The sequence below is a fragment of the Erythrolamprus reginae genome, chromosome 5 (genome assembly GCF_031021105.1).
Source record: "Erythrolamprus reginae isolate rEryReg1 chromosome 5, rEryReg1.hap1, whole genome shotgun sequence".
NCBI classification, from domain to species: Eukaryota; Metazoa; Chordata; class Lepidosauria; order Squamata; family Dipsadidae; genus Erythrolamprus; species Erythrolamprus reginae.
The window spans coordinates 16,853,219-16,873,314 of NC_091954.1; the positions used below are offsets into that span (position 1 = coordinate 16,853,219).

General features: G+C 41.5%; 1 protein-coding gene across 2 annotated transcripts in view; it reads right to left on the minus strand.

The window, feature by feature from the left end:
* Positions 1-20,096, minus strand: part of CTNNA3 (catenin alpha 3) — a 1,220,185-nt gene that overhangs the window by 130,064 nt on the left and 1,070,025 nt on the right. For both annotated transcript variants that reach the window (XM_070752167.1, XM_070752166.1), the window contains exon 15: positions 8,744-8,925. In XM_070752167.1, coding sequence (XP_070608268.1) covers positions 8,744-8,925 — 182 coding nt within the window. The remainder of the gene's footprint in view (positions 1-8,743; positions 8,926-20,096) is intronic.

A 20,096-nucleotide genomic window follows, 5' to 3' on the forward strand; every position in this document is an offset into this window, starting at 1 on the left:
CTGGGCCGGTTACACACCAGGCAGTTAGCTGGGCGTCGGGGATCCCGGTAGCTTGGTATTTTTATTATTTATTTATTTTGCTGTCGGTAGAATCAGCTGGGCGTCGGGGCTCCTGGAAGCTGGGTAGGTAGCTGGGCTCGGCTGGGCTCGGGAGGAATCCTCGTGGCGTGAGGCGGTCCCCGGGGATCGGATCGGCGCTGGGGTTCTGGGCCAGTTATAGTACTCACCCTCAGGACCAATGAGCCAAGCAAATTTTCTTTAATGTTATGTTTTTGATGTTTTTCGACGTGGTCAGTCGGAGCAGCAGCAGTTCCCTCCCTCCTTCTTGTTTCCCCGCCGGAAGTTAGATCTTGGTTCTTTCCTCTCCCTCTCTCTCTCTTTCCATCTCTTTTCTATCAAACGTGTCCAATCTCATCCTCTGACCATGCCATACCACCATAATCCCTTCTGGTACCAGCCATCCAACTGGTAACTGATCCGGTGCCTCTCAATTCTTTTTTTGAAAGAAGCTTCTTACTTGCCCTTTCTACTGACACTAGCACCCTCAAACATAAACGGTGGCTTTTATTGTATTTCTTTGCACAACATCTGGTTGTTGTTTTTTTTGTTATCAAACTGCCCAAGGAGCTGCTGATACAGTGCTACAGAGGAATCATTGAGTCTGTCATCTGCACCTCTAAAACTGTCTGGTTTGGTGCTGCAACCCAACAGGACTGACACAGACTTCAGAGGATCATCAGAACTGCAGAAAAAACAATTGCTGCCAACCTGCCTTCCATTGAGGACCTGTACATTGAACGAGTCAAAAAGAGGGCGGGGAAAATATTTACTGACCCCTCACATCCTGGACACAAATTGTTTCAACTCCTACCCTCAAAACGTCGCTACAGAGCACTGCACACCTGTTCTGTCTGGGTCCCCCCAGACGCCAACACCAACCAAAAAGAGTATCCAGACACACTGGTAAAAAGCAAAGGCAGTTTATATAATTCAAAGTAAACACAGGTAACAAAAACTGTTCTTACAGACAGGAACACTATGAAGCTTCACAGAGGTTTCACAAAGGCCAGGCAATAAAACAGGATTCTTGCTGGCAAAAACAACGCTGGAGATAATAAAACCCACACCTCCCCCAAGTCTTCCAGACTTCTAGGGCACGAGCCAAGATCAGAGACGCCGAGAATCGAAGCAAGGTCACAGGACTCCCAATTGATAATTCTCCACAAGACTGTAAGGGCGGGCCTGCCTTTTCAACCCTGCTGAGGAGAACCACACCCAAACCCAGCTGTTGCCAATTCAGGGATGGAAATACCTTTCTAATTGGCCCGGTCTTTGAGCTGCTCGTCGCTGCCTCATGTCTATTATAGCCTGTGCGTCTTTATCCAATGAATCCAGGCTACTAGCTGGGGAGAGCCCCCCCTGGGGGTCTCAGGCTGCTCTCCCTCCTCCTCTTCCTGATGTTCCTCTCCCCCGTCTGCCTGGACCTCCCCCTCCTGTTCACTGTCCTCCTCCTCTGGGCATGGATCCGGCAGAGATCCAGCCGGTCCCTGAGGAGCCTCAGGCTGAATCACAACAACACCAAGACAACTAGACACAAGAACAGTTTTTTTCCGAACGCCATCACTCTACTAAACAAATAATTCCCTCAACACCGTCAGACTTTCTACTAAATCTGCACTTCTATTCTACTAGTTTTTCTCATCATTCCTATCACCCATTTCCTCCCATGTTGACTGTATAACTGTAACTTGTTGCTTATATCCTAAGATTTTTATTAATATTGCTTCTTCATTGCTTATTTGACCCCTATGACAATCATTAAGTGTTGTACCACATGATTTTTGGCCAATGTATATTTTATTTTATGTACGCTGAAAGCATATGCACCAAGACAAATTCCTTGTGTGTCCAATCACACTTGGCCAATACAAATTCTATTCTATTCTATTCTATCTGCCTTTTCCTCCTTTCGAGTCCTCAGTCAGCTGCAATTTGCCTGATCTGGATAATACACCCTTCAGATTCATATATGCAATGATATAATTCATCCCCCACCCCATCCCCAGCAAAAGAAAATTGTGGCAGGATTTAACCAGTGGGACTTCACACAGATGGCCACTCTACCTTTAATGAGTGATACAGAAATTCCAGGAAAATGACAGCATGATAATTATTTTTGTATGTATTTTCAGATCCCAGAGAAAAAGAGGTCAATTGCTTTATTAATTAAGCAACTGCTTCTGCCTGCAGATGTAGAAACTGTTTTGTTTGGCTACTAAGTCTTCAGTAGGAAGTTTCTTTGCCTGATTCACTTACTCTTCGGTTTGTTCTGCAAGAGAGAACTCCCACAATGAAAATAATAAGTTCACCTCTGCTGTGTTTTTAAGAAATCTGAAAGAAAAGGTGTATGTCATCTCTGTGGGAGACAGCAATTTTCTTCCTAGTCTTGTGCCACAGTTCTAACAACTGTAGCTTGCTGCATTGACAGTAGAAATTCCTCAAGAGGGAAGCTCATCCTGTACAATTGATCCAAATGCATTGGGGAAGGTACCTTTGAAATCTAGATATAGTTTCAATCATCAGATACTTTGATATAAACACGGGAAGTGAATCGATGTGACCGTGTCATCAGCTTCTAGCAATACCTTTCGCCTTTTAACTAGGCATACCTGAACCAGTCTCAGAGCTTGAGGCTGAATATTATTATTATTATTATTATTATTATTATTATTATTATTATTATTATTATTATTATTATTATTATTATTATTATTTATTGGATTTGTATGACGCCCCTCTCCGTAGATTCGGGGCGGCTCACAACAGTGATAAAAACAATACATGGTAACAAATCTAATAATTAAAATCTAAAATAACAGTTTTACATTACAAAGTCTAAAAATAAATAAATAAATAAACAAATAACTCTTGTTCTGAATCCAAGGAGGAGCCAGATAATTGATTTATACATGGTATGCTTGTGTGTGTGTCTGTTAGTATATGGGGTTCTTTTAAATCTTTAAATATTTTAAAGTTATTGGATTATTTATGATTTGTTCTATCTTGTTGTGAGCCACCCCGAGTCTTCGGAGAGGGGCGGCATACAAATCTAAATAATAAATAAATAAATAAATAAATCTCCTTCTGAGCTGTCTGCCACACTCTCCTCCTCCCTGTCACTCATGTCTCCTTGGTCAGAGGAGCCTTCATCAGCAGATTCCACCGGGGGCAAAACAGGCTTGCAGCATGTGAATGTCTCCCCCACATCCACAGTCCTTGGGGCAGGAGCTCGGCCAGAGCTAACCACAACACATAGGGTCAATGCTTTTTGAGAAAGAAGGAAGGAATTTTCCCTCTATGCTCAAATAGCAGCAATCAAAAGTCTAACAATTGTTATCCTCAGAGCTGAACAATGGGTTATATTCCTTTTAAAGTTCTGATATGGTGCAGTGTGATAGAGATAACTGCCTCAGGGTTATACACTTAAAGTGACAAGTTTCAATATTTACTTAAAATCCTATTCCTCATTTTGTAACAATTGTCTGTGTAATTTATTACTATCATTATATCCAATCTTCCATCTTCCCCAGTTCTTTGAACTGTGTGTATTTTACTTAATCTTCCTTAATATGTTTATTTTACTTACACATATCACTGAGAGCATGCTGTGGCATTTTTGCTGTTAGTAATGAATCCAGCTGGCTTTTCTCTGAGGATCCAGATGCTACTCAATTTGTCAGCTAGAACCAAACTCTAGATGGTTCAATCTTAAACGTGAAAATGTACACCTTTCATCCAGACTGTATCACACATCTCTAGGGCCAGCTATTATATTATTATAAGGTTCTGAGTAGTCACAGAGATATCAATTTTGTAAAAAGCAATCTAGGAAATATTGCAGAAATTACAATATTAATTAAGAGCCCAATATAAAAATGATTTCTAAACTATACACCTATTTGTTAAAACAGGATACTATAGAGCAGAGGTCCCCAACCTTTTTTGCATCAGGGACCGGCTTTAAGCTAGACCAGTTTTCCATGGCCCGGTGGGGGGGGGGGAGCTAGCTGTCAGCGGCGCCGTAAAAGGGGCGATCAAGAGAGGAATGGGTGAATGAATGGACGGAGGGTGGGAAGGAAGGAAGGAAAGAGGGAAGGGACAGGAACAGAAGAAGGGTGCAAAGGAAGCAAGGAAAGGTGTGAAAGGGGAGAGTAAGAGAGGAAGGAGTGAAAGAAGGGAATGAGGGAGGAAAGAAGGGAGGAAGGAAAAGGAAAGCAAGAAATGGAGGGAGGAAAGGAAGGAAGGAAAGAAAGAAAGAAAGAAAGAAGGGGGGAAGGGACAGGAACAGAGGAAGGAAGCAAGGAAACTTATGAAAGGGGAGAGTAAGGGAAGAAGGTAGGAAGGAGAAAGAAAAGAAGAAATAGAGGAAGGGAAGGTAAAAGAGAGAAAGAAAAAGAGCAAGAAAGAAAGCAAGAAAGAGAAAGAAAGAAAGGCAACTTCAAAGAAAGGCTCACTGAGCATCTCTCACTCTCTGTCTCTTTCTATCCCTCTTTCTTTCTTTCTCTTCCTTTCTCTCTCTCCTCTTCCTTTATCTCCTCTCTCTCTCCCTCTCTCTTTCTCTCCCCCCTCTCTCCCCTTTCCCTCTCTCTTTCTCTCTCCCTCTCTTGCTATCTCTCCCCCCTTTCCCTCCCTTTCTCTCTCTCCCTCTCTTGCTATCTCTCCCCCCTCTCCCTCTCTCTTTCTCCCTCTCCCTCTCTTTCTCTCTCTCCCCCCCTCTTTCTCTCTCTTCTTCTCACTTTCTCTCTCTTGTTTTCTTTCTGTCTCTTTTGCTTTCTCTCTCTGTCACTCTTTCTTGTTTTCTTTCTCACGCTCTTTCTCTCTCTTGTTCTCTCTCTTGCTATCTCTTTCTCCCCCCCTTTCTCTCACTCTCTCTTTCTCACTTTCTCTCTATCTTGCTGTCTGTTGCTATCACTCACTCTCGTTCTCCGTTCTTCTCAGCGGTGACGCGCGCACGCCCTGCCCGCCTCACCTTTGCGAGAGCACTTTCGCCCCGGGCTCTCAGCAAGGGGGTTTGCAGGAGAGGTGGGGCCGGCGAAGGTGATATTCAATGTCGGGGGCGCACAGGCGGTTGCACGCGCTCCCTATCTCCCTGCTAGCCCACTCGGAATATTCAAAATAAGAAAAGCCTTCGCCGGCAAAGGTTTTTCTTATTTTGAATACTCCGAGTGGGCTAGCAGGGAGATAGGGAGCGCGTGCAACCGCCCGTGCGCCCCCGACATTGAAGACCTCCGCTGAGAAAAGCCTTTGCCGGCATTTCCTCTCGGCGTCAAGGAGGCGCAGCGGCGGGCGGAGAGAGGGAAGGGGGGGCAGCGGCATCCCTCCTGGCCTTGGCGGGCCGCCCGACCCTCCCCACCTCCTGCAAACGCGGCGGGCGGCGGGGGGAGAGCGAGGAGACGGTTCCGGCGGGCACGGGGCTTGGCTGGCTGGCGGGGGGAGCGCCGCTGGTGGTGCGGAAAGGCCGAGGGGGCCCTGGCGCCGCGGACCGGCTGAAAACCCCCAACGGCCCGGTGCCGGTCCGCGGACCGGCGGTTGGGGACCTCTGCTATAGAGGAACAAGTGAAAGGGTCAATGATTGCATGGACACAAAACTTTGGATACATAATAACACTCATGGAATTGGAAAAAATATACACAATTAACTATAAAATGACACTCGCAGTTTCCTACAAAGAAAATCTTTACAAAATGATATACAGATGGCACCTTCCACCAGCTAGGCTTTCTAAAATGTACCCAAACGTATCATCTCTATGCTGGAAATGTAAAAAAAATCAGGGAACATACTATCGTATGTGGTGGACCTGTACATATGCCCAAAAATTCTGGACACAAATTAAAAGAATAATGGACCAAGTCATATTGACAAAGATCATAACTAAACCAGAGCTATTTCTTCTGGGCATTTTTAGACAGAAATTAAGTAAAGAAGACAGATACCTCACCACCCAAATACTAACGGCTGCCAGACTTAACATATGCACAACATTGGAAAAACGAAGACATTCCGACAAATCTAACCTTCATTAGTAAAATTATGGAATGTGCCGAACTAACAAAATTAACAATGGAAATTCAGAACAAAAATGATTCAGAGTTCTACAAGGCCTGGGAGAAATGGTTCAGATGGCTATCCAACTCTAAAGATGACAAAGCGAAAAACAACCAAAATTCCTTAATATGAACCAAAATAAAGATATGTATAACCAAAAATCGGACCAAAAATAACTCAATCCCTGTCTGAGTTCAATCCATTTGACAACTATTAGAAATCTACTAATATTACAACTTATGATTAAATTTTACTAACAAAAACAATAAATATAATCCATCTAAGTCATCACAACCCAAAAGCCTGCTTGCTTGCAGGTACTACCTCATCATCTTGCTATATCTCTTCTTTCTCTTTTATCCCTTTTTTCTCTCTCCCTTTTCTCCCTTTCTATCCTTTCTTCTCCCACATTACTGTTGGATTATCAAATATTACAGCTATAAGATATTTAAATAAGAACTCTGAATACGAAATATTTACATATGGACAAATACCTGAAATGTATATACAATAATATATATAAGCTGTGATATAACAATATTGTTTACCCCACTCCCCTCCCACTATTCTTTTCTGTACTCCCATCCCCCTTTCCCCCTGTTTTATTCCTTTTTGTATAAATTAATAAAGTATATTTTTTTAAAAAAAAGAGCCCGAGAATTAAACATTTTGAAAAGTCTGTTGAAGGAATTAATATGGCTTCAATAAAGATAAGTCCTGATTCACTAATCTTCTGGAGTCCTTTCAAAGTGTCAGGAGGCATAGAGACGAGGCTGCTCAAAATGCTTAAAAATTGTTCCAGGAAACAATGAAAATTTTTCATATAGAATACTCAGCAAATTCAAGAAACTCAAGACTGGTAGGTTGTTAAAAGAACAAATATTATAAATAATGAATAGCATTAGCAATATTTATTATTTATTTATTTATTTATTTATTGGATTTGTATGCCGCCCCTCTCCGTAGACTCGGGGCGGCTAACAACAGTACATGGGCATTTTTGGGAAAGCCCATGATAGCTCTCGCAGCTGCATTCTGCACGATCTAAGGTTCCGAACACTTTTCAAAGGTAGCTCCACGATTGACCTCTCCAGGTTCCTAAGATGCCAGTAAGGGGCGTACATAAAAGCACTGGAGTGCCTTTCGTCCCCTGTTCAATTGTCTTTCCTTTCTTTCACCTATCTTATATATTCTCTTCCTTTCATATATCCTCTCCTCTAAGTTCACCTTCACCCTCTTTTATATTATCACACATCTATTTTTCTTCCTATGCATTTGTGTATTGGACAAATCAATAAATAAAATAAAATAAAATAAATATCAAAGAATACTTTAGACAGATGGATACAACTCATTCTTTGCGGAAGCCATTACTAGTCATGGGTTGGTTCCAATATGCTACTGTTTTATTTAGAACACCAGACTTGTGAGAAGCTCTAAACAAAAACCATATCTACACAATCTATTAAAATTGCTTGAATATGCATTTCCTTCCTCTACTGAACGTAGAAGCGTCCTTCCGTCCTAGAGACATCCATGCCTGCCACTTGCTTTCTCAACAATAATCTTCACGGTTCATTGAGAAAATCAATGGCATTTCAATTAGTGCAAAATTGATTTGGGTTTCTAAGACAGACATGGTCAAAGATCACAATGAAAAGCACTGAGTAAGTTCCAAGTTTTTCAGTTGTCATATAAATTATTTCTTAACCAAGGGCCTTCTTTACCTTAGATCATTTTGTTGTGTATCCATAGTATCCATCTCCGGGTACCGTCAACTAAAGAATGTCGCTTGGCGGGACCCAGGGGAAGAGCCTTCTCTGTGGCGGCACCGGCCCTCTGGAACCAACTCCCCCCAGAGATTAGAATTGCCCCCACCCTCCTTGTCTTTCGTAAGATGCTTAAAACCCACCTCTACCATCAGGCATGGGGGAATTGAGACCCTCTTCCCCCTAGGCCTTTACAATTCTATGCATGGTATGTATGTATGTATGTTTGGTTTTTTTATATTAATGGGCTTTTAATTATTTCTAACATCAGACTACTATTGTATACTGCTTTATTGTTGCTGTTAGCCGCCCCGAGTCTCTGGAGAGGGGCGGCATACAAATCCAATAAATAAATGAATGAATGAATAAATGAATGAATAAATGAATGAATGAATGAATGAATAAATGAATAAATGAATGAATGAATGAATGAATGAATGAATGAATGAATGAATGCATGAATAAATAAATAAATAAATAAATAAATAAATAAAAGGGTCACCCAGACCCTTAACCATAAGCAAAATAGAAGGAAATCAAAAAGACCAAACATCTTACTGTCTTTCTCCAAACCAGCATACACTTTAAAGCAAGGGTATCCAACGTTGGCAACTTTAAGACTTGTGGACTTCAATGACTGCCTGGGAAATTCTAGGTTGGACACCCCTGCTTTAAACAATCATTGTGACACTTCAATATTTTACAGTGAACATTTCAATTTCCAGTTCTATTAGTTTTGACATGAGCTTGTCACCTATCATTATAAGACCTTTTCTCTTTTACATTTTGAACGTGACAATGATTTCCAGTGCTCGGAAATATATATTTCTTCTAAACTCCTGCTTTTTACCTTCTTTTAAATTACCTTGTGAAGTCTGTCATCTCCATCATAATGACACACATCCTTTTAGCGAGAATGATGATGTCATTGCTGGTGTCATCCCATATTTCAATCTCCTTATCAAGCTCGCTCTTGACTTTCTTAAAATCAGCCACTTGTTCAGCTATCTTTTCTTTCTCTGCTTCTGGCAACTGAGTCATCTTTGCCTGCAAAATAAAGATAATTTGATCTGCAAAACATCTATCAGAGGACATCCACCTTTTAAAGATTGAAAAGGACTTTAACAAACTATTGCTGTAAATAAGATACGACTGTGAAACAGCTATAAGGTTTAATCCAAAAATATTTGGGCCAAGTTCCTCTAAGAGGGTAAATTTTTATTATGCTAGCTATAGAAACATAGAAGTCATGGTCCATCTAGTCTGCCCTTATACTATTTTCTGTATTTTATCTTAGGATGGATATATATTTATCCCAGGCATGTTTAAATTCAGTTACTGTGGATTTACCAACCACGTCTGCTGGAAGTTTGTTCCAAGGATCTACTACTCTTTCAGTAAAATAATATTTTCTCATGTTGCTTTTGATCTTTCCCCCAACTAACTTCACATTATGTCCCCTTGTTCTTGTGTTCACTTTCCTATTAAAAACACTTCCCTCCTGGACCTTATTTAACCCTTTAACATATTTAAATGTTTAGATCATGTCCCCCCTTTTCCTTCTGTCCTGCAGACTATACAGATTGAGTTCATTAAGTCTTTCCTGATACGTTTTATGCTTAAGATCTTCCACCATTCTTGTAGCCCGTGTTTGGACCCGTTCAATTTTGTCAATATCTTTTTGTAGGTGAGGTCTCCAGAACTGAACACAGTATTCCAAATGTGGTCTCACCAGCACTCTATATAGCGGGATCATAATCTCCCTCTTCCTGCTTGTTATACCTCTAGCTATGCAGCCAAGCATCCTACTTGCTTTCCCTACCGCCTGACTGCACTGTTCACCCATTTTGAGACTGTCAGAAATCACTACCCCTAAATCCTTTTCTTCTGAAGTTTTTGTTAACACAGAACTGCCAATACAATACTCAGATTGAGGATTCCTTTTCCCTATGATGTTGATTCAACATCATAGCTAGCATACTGTAGTTCTATGCAGCGATGAAATCCTCTGAAGTCAGCTACCAGTTCTGTGCTTCCATATACTGTATTCCATGGTGAATATTAATTGAGTCCTTAGATAATTTATAATTTATGTATGGTATGTTTGTAGGTATGTCTGCTTAAAAATGGGGTTTTCTTAACTACTTAAATTTTTTTAATTGTAAATTATTAGATTTGTTATGAATTGTTTTATTATGTTGTGAGCCGCCCCGAGACTACGGAAAGGGGCGGCATACAAATCTAATGAATGAATGAATGAATAAATGAATAAATGAATAAATGAATAAATGAATAAATAAATAAATAAATAAATAAATAAATAAATAAATAAATAAATAAATAAATAAATAAATAAATAAATAAATAAATAAATAAATAAATAAATAAATAAATAAATAAATAAATAAATAAATAAATAAATAAATAAATAAATAAATAAATAAATAAATAAATAAATAAATAAATAAATAATGACCTCTGCTGCCCATTTTACTTTTGGAAAATAAAGGCTTTCTCTTATTTTGCAGTCAGTGTACACATAGAACTGCTGCAATGACGTGACTAAGGTATTGAACAAGGATGGGGAAACTTCTCAGTCACACAATCTCTCTTAGTGATGTTGGGCCAGGTATGCTTTCTATATTCTGAGCATGTCCAAGCCCAATGATCCTAGTTCAGACACATTATGCAAAGACCCAGCTCTCTGGAAAAGCAACTAATGCTGAGAAAGGTGGAAGGAAAGAGAAGAAGAAGATGATTAGCAGCAAGGGGGATGGATTTAGTTCCACTGGGTGATGAATGCACCATTGGAAGACAATAGAATAGAACAGAATAGAACAGAATAGAAATCTTTATTGGCCATGTGTGATTGGACACACAAGGAATTTGCCTCCCAAGGACAATTCCATCTGTCCGTCTATTACCCTGGGGGGGGGGAATTATTGACCCCCTCAGAGAGGGTTCGCAACTTGGGTGTCCTCCTCGATCCACAGCTAACATTGGAACACCATCTTTCGGCTGTGGCGAGGAGGGCGTTTGCCCAGGTTCGCCTGGTGCACCAGTTGTGGCCCTATTTGGACAGGGAGTCATTGCTCACAGTCGCTCATGCCCTTATCACCTCGAGGTTCGACTACTGCAACGCTCTCTACATGGGGCTACCTTTGAAAAGTGTTCGGAAACTTCAGATCGTGCAGAATGCGGCCACGAGAGCTATCGTGGGGCTTCCTAGATTCGCCCACATTTCTACAACACTCCGTGGCTTGCATTGGCTGCCGACCAGTTTCCGGTCACAATTCAAAGTGTTGGTAATGACCTTTAAAGCCCTTCATGGCATTGGACCAAAATACCTCCGGAACCGCCTTCTACTGCACGAATCCCAGCGGCTGATAAGGTCCCACAGAGTTGGCCCTCTCCGGGTCCCGTCGACCAAACAATGTTGTTTGGCGGGCCCCAGGGGAAGAGCCTTCTCTGTGGTTGCCCCGGCCATCTCGAATCAACTCCCCCCGGAGATTAGAACAGCCCCCACCCTCCTTGTCTTTTGCAAGTTACTCAAGTTACCCACCTATATCACCAGGCATGGGGGAATTAAGACATCTTCCCCAGGCTTTCTTATATTTTATGTTTGGTATGTATGTGTTGTATGGTTTTTAAATTGTTGGGGTTTTTAATGTAATTTTATTATTAGATTTGTTCCATTGTTATACTGTTTTTATTGTTGTTGTGAGCCGCCCCGAGTCTTCAGAGAGGGGCGGCATATAAATCTAATAAATTGAATTGAATTGAATTTGTCATTGGTGCATATTCTCTCAGTATACATAAAAGAAAAGATACATTTGTCAAGAATCATGAAGTAGAACACTTAATGATTGTCATAGGGTACAAATAAGCACTCAGGAAACAATATAAATCGTACATTTACAAGCAACAGGTTACAGTCATACAGTCATAAGTAGGAGGAGATGGGTGATAGCAACAATGAAAAGATTAATAGTAATGTAATGCAGCCTTAGTGACTAGTTCAATAGTAGTGAGGGGTTTATTTATTTAGTAGAATGATGGCATTAGGGCAAAACCTGCTTTTATATCTAGTTGTTTTGGTGTGTATTCTGTCTGGCCAGATCAATTAATAGGAATAATGTGCATTTTGAGGGTAGGAGTTGAAACAATTGATGTCCAGGATGCAAGAGGTCAGTAAATATTTTCACAGCCCTCTTTTTGACTCGTGCACTTCACAGGTCCTCAATGGAAGGCAGGTTGGCAGTAGCTGTTTTTTCTGCAGTTCTAATTATCCTCTAAAGTCTGTGTCTGTCTTGTTGGGTTGCAGAACCGAACCAGACCGTTATAGAGGTGCAGATGACAGATTCAATAATTCCTCTGTAGAGCTTCAGCAGCAGCTATGTGGTCTCTATAAAGTCAAAAACAACTTGATGGGACATGACCACTCTGCCTTGTCTATGCATGGCACGAGCCAAGCTTGGAATACCACTAGGGTTTGATTGTACTTTTGGTACAATGGGCTCTTACTTTTTACTTTGGGATAATTATTTTCCATCTCCTGAATTCTAGTCCTGAAATATGGAATGCTGTAGACCAGGGGTCCCCAAACTTTTTACACAGGGGGCCAGTTCACTTTCCCTCGGACTGTTGGAGGGCCAGACTATATAAAAAAAACGATGAACAAATCCCTATGCACACTGCACATACCTTGTTTTAAAGTAAAAAACAAAATGGGAACGTACTATTTAGAGGGGGGAGAAGATCTGAAATTCATATATGTTTATGTTTCGTTTTTAATTTTCTTTTGTTAACATCTGATTGGCTATACAAGGTTTTCTTGGCTTATGAAAAATGTATAAAGAAAGAAGGAAGCACTTTGGCATAATGGTTAATAAGTTAGAAATATAATTGGTGTTGCACTTTTTGAAGGAACATTAAGGAGGGAATTTAATTAAAAGAAAATGAATGTAACTGGATGACAAACTTAGAAAAAAAACCTTTTGCAACTTTTTTGATGATTGATATTAGTTACTAACAAAATACCACATTTTATTCATGGAAAATTAGATGGTACACTGTGTTGTTTGAATGTATGTTGAGAGAAAAATTAAAAAAAAATTACCCCCCCCCAAAAAAACCAGTCCTTCCTTCCTCTGTCCCTCCATTTCATTCTTCCTTCCTTCCTTCCTTGTTCCCTCCATTTCTCCTTCTCTCCTTCCTTCCCTCCTTCATTCCTCTCCACTTCTCCTTCCCTCCCTCTCTTTCCCTTTTCTTTCTTTCTCTCTCTCTTTCTTTTCCCTGTGCTTTTGTCACTCACTGGCGGGCCGAATAAATGGCCTCAGTGGGCCACATGTGGCCTGCGGGCCGTAGTTTGGGGACCATTGCTGTAGACCTATTCTTCTAAAGGCCTTTTAGAAGAATGAAATATTCCCCTCATTTATAGAAGGAAAGTACTCCATACAGAGAGACAGAAAGAGTAAGGATTCAGTGGAAGCTGGATCCACAACTACCTTGTTCTACTGCCAAGCAGACTACCTTGCATTTGAATAACGATGAAGGAATAACTTATATGAAGACACATTGCGATTGTTCCCCAAGGCATGACATATGAATATACTAGTCAGTCATTTTTAAAGTCCATGTTCAATTCTTCCTTCTAGTTATGCTTTAATTTCCAGGAATTGCCTGGAAGCTCCTTTTTAATGATCACCATCTTATTTGCAGCTGTCAAGGATTATACCATCTGCCTTGCCAAAAGGCGATCAGAATGAATTGCTCTGAAATTGCAGTGGAACTGTTCAAAATTTTAAAATCGTAAAATGCCAATGTCTGACATGTTCAGAAAGAAGATGGTAGCTTGAAGATACAAAAAATTCAGTTGTTCAGTTTACTGCCCAAAAGCAAGCTTATCACAGTCTGGAACTAAAAAAGAAAAAAGGGGGAAAAAACCCCCAACAACATGACCTCATTCTCCCTTCTAAGTTTACTAGAGATAGGGAGCAACTAGCTTTTTTCCTAAATGCAGCACAATAAATCCAATATTTGAGCGGCTGCCACAGAGAGGAGGGGGTCAAGCTACTCTCCAAAGCACCTGAAGGCCAGACAAGGCATAATGGATGGAAATTGACCAAGGAGAAATTCAACCTGGAAATAAGGAGAAATTTTCTGACAGTGAGAACAATAGAACAGTTTGCCTCCAGAAGTTGCGGAAGCTCCATCATTGAGGCTTTCAAAAAGAGGTTGTACTGCCATCTGTCAGAAATGGTGCAAGGTCTTCTGCTTGGTGGGTGGAGGGGTTGGACCAGATTACCTACAAGATCCTGTCCAACAATGTTAATTTGTTATATCCTCTAATATAAGAAAAGAATTGTCCTAACAAGGATGTTATTTAAAGTAAACAACAACCTCCAGAGCCTACATTCTTGAGCAAGCAAGACGTAAAACAAGCCAACTACCGTGTTTCCCCAAAAATAAGACACTGTCTTATATTAAGTTTTGCTCCAAAAGTTGTGCTACGTCTTATTTTCGGGGGGTGCCTTATATTTCTCAAATAAGACAAATTCACAGGCAGAAAAGCTGACACCCCCAAAGAAAGTGTACCGTACGGTACACTGATTACGGTACAGTACCTGTCAGTATGGCACCCACACACACAAACGACGGCACTTATATGGTACAACAGTATACTGCCCTATTGCAGCTTCCGGCCATTAGAGGAACTACAGTCTATGCACTGTAGTGGAGACTGTAATGGTGGTGAGACAGCAGCAGACTGTGTCTGCTGTACTGGACGGTACAAAGTGATGGAAGGGGCCAGCAGGGGATGCCACATTATTACGGTACCGCTATGAACAGCGTTGAATGGTACTGTATGTTTTTCCACCGTACTGTATGTAAACTTGACTACGCCTTATTTTCGGGGGGTGCCTTATATTAGCAAATTCTGCAAAACCTCTGACGTGCCTTACTTTCAGGGTACGTCTTATTTTTGGGGAAACAGGGTATCAAAAGGCAGAGCCAATGGGTCTCAACATGCTCATGGATAGTATCCTACATTGGAAGAGGTCACCTCTGATACTTGACTTTCTGGTCAATGGGAAACAGTGCCCATCTCATGCTTAGCTCACCAAGCTTCTGGGTGTCACTGGTGATAAGGATTGCCATCACCTTTAGCAATTCTTGCAGCATTTCCCATGATAGGCCATACAGAGCAGGGCTCCATTCTAAAATAATTTTAACATTGAAACAATGGCATGTCCATCCCTATTTTCTGTTCTGTACTATTAAAATGCTCTCTTAAAGGATTGGGAACTTTCACAGGAAAACCTGGGGGTGGTTCAAACAACAAAAGATAATAACTTTAGAAGGTTGAAACTCTTCCCAAAATCACATCAGTGGTGGGTTGCTACTGGCATGGTGCAGTTCTACGAACCATTAGTGGCAGCAGCGAGAGGCTCCACCTAGGATGCTTCTGCACATGTGCACAAGCATCATGTGCACAAGTTGCATGCAAACTGGTAGCGATGGGATTTGAAACCCATCCCTGAATTACATCTGTCCCTTTTGAGGTTTTCTAGGAACCAAAAATATTCAGGTGAAGAAGACAAAATTTAACCTATTTGTGGATTTAGGCCCACTTCTGCTGCTCTAATTGTAATTGGTAACTAGTGATGGGTGAACCGAACCCGCACAATTTGGGTCCGTACCGAATTTTGCGGTGTTCGGTTTGCCGAACACGAAATTTTTTCAAACTTCGGGCAAACTTCGGGGTCGTGTTCTGCGTTCGGAGGTTTGACGCCACCGGCAGGTTGCTAAGGACGCCAAGGTGATCACTTCCTGGATTCCTTAGCAACCTGCTGGTGACGTCAAAGCTCTGCCCCCGGAATCTCTTCCTGGGAGGGATTCCCCATTCGGTTTTGGTTCTGGTTTGTCCGAATTTTGCATAAAGTTCATCCAAACTTGCCAAACCCAAACACCGTTGGGTTCGCCCATCACTATTGGTAACTGGTAATTTTAAATTGGTGCTGGTAACTTTAAACTTTAAACATTATTATTTGTTTCATGTACTTTGGAGTTTATTGTTTATTGTGTTTCTAATGTTTTATTTTTATATTTCTTGAATTATAATAAAATATCTATGCGCCTATCTCTCTGGCACTGGATGCGAATTAATATTGCACTGGGAGGCCAAAACACTCACAGTTCACAGTTAAAATATGCTTTCCTTGGTTAATCAGCTGAATATTTTGAACACAGTTTCATTTTTGTTTTAAGCGATCATGTTTATAAAACTGTATATGATGCTTTCTATTTTCTTGCTACTATTTCCAACATTTGCCCATGTACGTACAGTACTTTGGGGGCAGAACTGTGCCAGAATTACAAACTTGGTAAAAAAGCAGAAGGAGCCCCCCTCACCTTATGATGTAAAGCCTAACAAACTTTAGGAACAAAGTAGAGGAATGCTTTTTTTTTTAGTCCAAAAAAGAGAGAAAGCAGGAGACAGAAATTCAAAACAAATCAACCTTAATTACACTAAATTTTGTAAGAGAATCACTTTGGCAGGATTTTTAAAATGTGGTTATTTTATCCTATCAGCAATAAAAATATTTCCAGAAATCCAGGTGATTCTTCTTCCATGAGCCTGTCAGTCTCTTAGAACTTGACATTATTAAACTTGAAAAAAATCCCTGGCATATGAGAGAGGCATCAGTTCCTGCATTCTGGATCTGGATATGGCTTGTAATCCTCAAAGTTCCCCGTTGTTGGTAAGGCAAGTGGCAGGAGATAGAGTTAGAGGTCACAGGCTTGCACAATGGCATGGTTTATGTCCTTCAAGAATTGCCAAGTCAAGGAGCAGGCACAGCAGGAATTCCAGGAACTCTCTTCAGTGTTATGAAATATAGTAATACCTCGTCTTACGAACTTAATTGGTTCCCAGAGGAGGTTCATAAGGCGAAAAGTTCGTAAGACGAAACAATGTTTCCCATAGGAAACAATGTAAAATGAATTAATCCATGTAAGGGGGAAAAAAACAAACACAAAAACGCCACCGCCTGGCTGTCACCTTTTGAAATAGCTGGGCGCTTCTCAGCGTTCTCCCAAATGCCGAAGCTGGCAGTTTGGCAAAAGTTTGGGTTCCTGGAGTCCACGTTTCGGTTGGCCAGGAAGGATGTCTCCATGATGTCAAAGCTCCGCCCATAGAATTCCCTATTGGGATTCCCCAACTCCGATTGAGCCTCCTGACTGGCCGACAGCTCTGCGGCTCTTTTGCAAAGTTGACAGTGGGGCGGCGGGGCTTCTCGGCATCCTCTTGAACCCGAATGCTGAACCCGAACTTTTGCCGAACTTCCAGGTCCGGCGTTTAGGAGAATGCCAAGAAGCCCCCCGGCTGCTTCAAAAGGCGACACCCGGGTGGCAGGGCTTCTCGGCGGCCTCCCAAATGCCGAACCCAGAAGTTCGGCCAAAGTTCAGGTTTAGCGTTCGGGTTCGGGAAGGTTCCAAGAAGCCCCCCGGCTGTTTCAAAAGGCAACAGCTGGGTGGTGGGGCTTCTCGGCAGCCACCCAAACCCGAACTTTGGCCGAACTTCCGGGTTTGGCGTTCGGGCGGCAGGTTCGTAAGGTGGAAAAAGTTTGTAAGAAGAGGCAAAAAATTTCCGAACCCTGGGTTCATATCTCGGATTGTTCGTATGACGAGGGGTTCGTATCACGAGGTACTACTGTATAGTATAATAACCGTACAACAGCTGCCAAAACCCCCAAAACAGTTCTAGTCTGCATTAACAGAAGGATAGAATGAAGATCACATCAAGTGTTAATACCACTTATCAAGGCAAGACCACACTTAAAATACTGCATTCAGTTTTGGTCACCACAATGTAAAAATATATTGAGACTCTAGAAAGAGTGCAGAGAAGAGCAACAAAGATGGTTAGGGGACTGAAGGCAAAAACATATGAAGAATGGTTGCAGGAACTGGGTATGTCTAGTTTAATGAAAAGAAGAACGAGTGAAGACATGATAGCAGTGTTCCAATATTTCAGGGGTTGCCAAAAAGAAGAGGGAGTCAAACTATTCTCCAAAGCACCTGAGGATAGGACAAGAAGCAATGGGTGGAAACTAATCAAGGAGAGAAGTAACTTAGAACTAAGGAGAAATTACAGTTAGAACAATTAATCTGTGGAACAGCTTGCCTCCAGACGTTGTGAATGCTCCAACACTGGACATTTTTAAGAAGATGTTGGATCACCATTTGCCTGAAGTAGTGTAGGGTCTCCTGTTTAAGTAGGGAGTTGGACTAGAAGACCTCCAAGGTCCCTTCCAACTCTGTTATTATGACTATAACAGAATCTTAAAACTTGCCCAAGCTTCTATCTGCTCCACTTTATAATCAAACAAAATTAAAGTGAGGTATTTCTTGTGTTTCCATCTACAGGGAGTGGACAAAAAATGGAAACACTAGACATTTTGGCATCATAATGTTTGGACGTGTTCAAATCAATCAAAACTTGACATATTTTAATGTTTTTTTAAAAAAATCTGTTATTTGATATGTTTTTTTAAAACTACAATTTTTTTAACGAAATTTAAGGAAATTGGTTATAACCTTCTAGAAATGGCAGACCTCTCAGACTTTCAAAGAGGCCAAATTGTTGGTGCTTGAATGGCAGGCGCTAGTGTCACAGAAAGTGCCCGAATGTTTGGCGTTTCAAGAGGTAATGTCTCAAAAGTAATGACTGCTTTTGAAAGAGGAGGGAAAACGTCCTCAGCCAAGCACAGGTCTGGTCGAAAGTCGAAGTTGTCTGAGAGAGACCGTCGGACTCTAAAGCAAATTGTTAGAGCGGATCGCAAGACCGCAGCTCCTAAAATCACTGCTCAATAGACACATACCAAACCCAGTTTCCACAAAAACTGTTCGAAGGGAGCTTCACAAATCTGGATTCCAAATCTGGATTTTCAAGGTGTTTCCATTTTTTTGTCCACCCCCTGTATTTAGGGTGTGCATAATCTTTTCTGCAATGCTTGTTCAATCTATGCAATGCTTGCCTTCCAATTCTCAGCACCAGAATCCTTCAGCTACTGACATTCGTGCTACACTTTGTTTCCCACTTCCCAAGGAAATATGACAGAGCATGACACACACCCCTCAATTCCTGGCATGCAATGACATATCTGTTTTTTGCTCTCCCTAGACTTTCAGAGCCTTTCTAGGGGCCTGGTAAGGGCGAAAACAATCTTATTTATTTTTATTTTATTTATTTATTAGATTTGTATGCCACCCCTCTCCGAAGACTCGGGGCAGCTCACAACAGCAATAAAAACAATATAGCAGTGGAACAAATCTAATATTAAAAACATATAAAACCCTATCATTATTTAAAAAACCAAACAGCAACATTCATACCAAACATAAAACAAAGTATAAAAAAGCCTGGGGGAAAGGTGTCTCAACTCCCCCATGCCTGGCGGTATAACTGAGTCTTGAGTAGTTTACGAAAGACAGGAAGGGTGGGGGCAGTTCTAATCTCCGGGGGGAGTTGGTTCCAGAGGACCGGGGCCACCACAGAGAAGGCTCTTCCACCGGGGCCTGCCAAACAACATTGTTTAGTCGACAGGACCTGAAGAAGGACAACTCTGTGGGACCTTATCGGTCGTTGGGATTCGTGCGGTAGCAGGTGGTTCCGGAGGTACTCTGGTCCAATGCCATGTAGGGCTTTAAAGGTCATGACCAACACTTTGAATTGTGACCAGAAACTGATCAGCAGCCAATGCAAGACACGGAGTGTTGAAGAAATGTGGGCGAATCTTGGAAGCCCCACGATGGCTCTCGCGGCTGCGGCTTCCCCTCCTCCAGAGGCCAGAAATGGCCCATTTCCCAACTTGGGGGCCTCCTGTGAGCTCCTAGAAAGGCTCTGGAGATTGGAGAGAAGGTCCAAAAGTTAGCTGGTCTAAGCTTGCATACCAATTGATAGGGATGCCATAGGTTCGCCATCACTGATCTAGCTTGATATGGTGTTGATTGCTGGTGGAAAGGTGCTGGAGTCTTTATTCCTTTTTTGCTGGTGGATTGTCTCTTTTGCATCGTCTGTATACAGTATGTTGTCAATGTCTAGCAACTTTATTGTTCTTTTTTTTGTACAGAAATCTCCCTAGAAGGTCTGCCCTTTGTTCTGTCTGGGTCCCCCCAGATGCCAACACCAACCAAAAAGAGTATCCAGACAC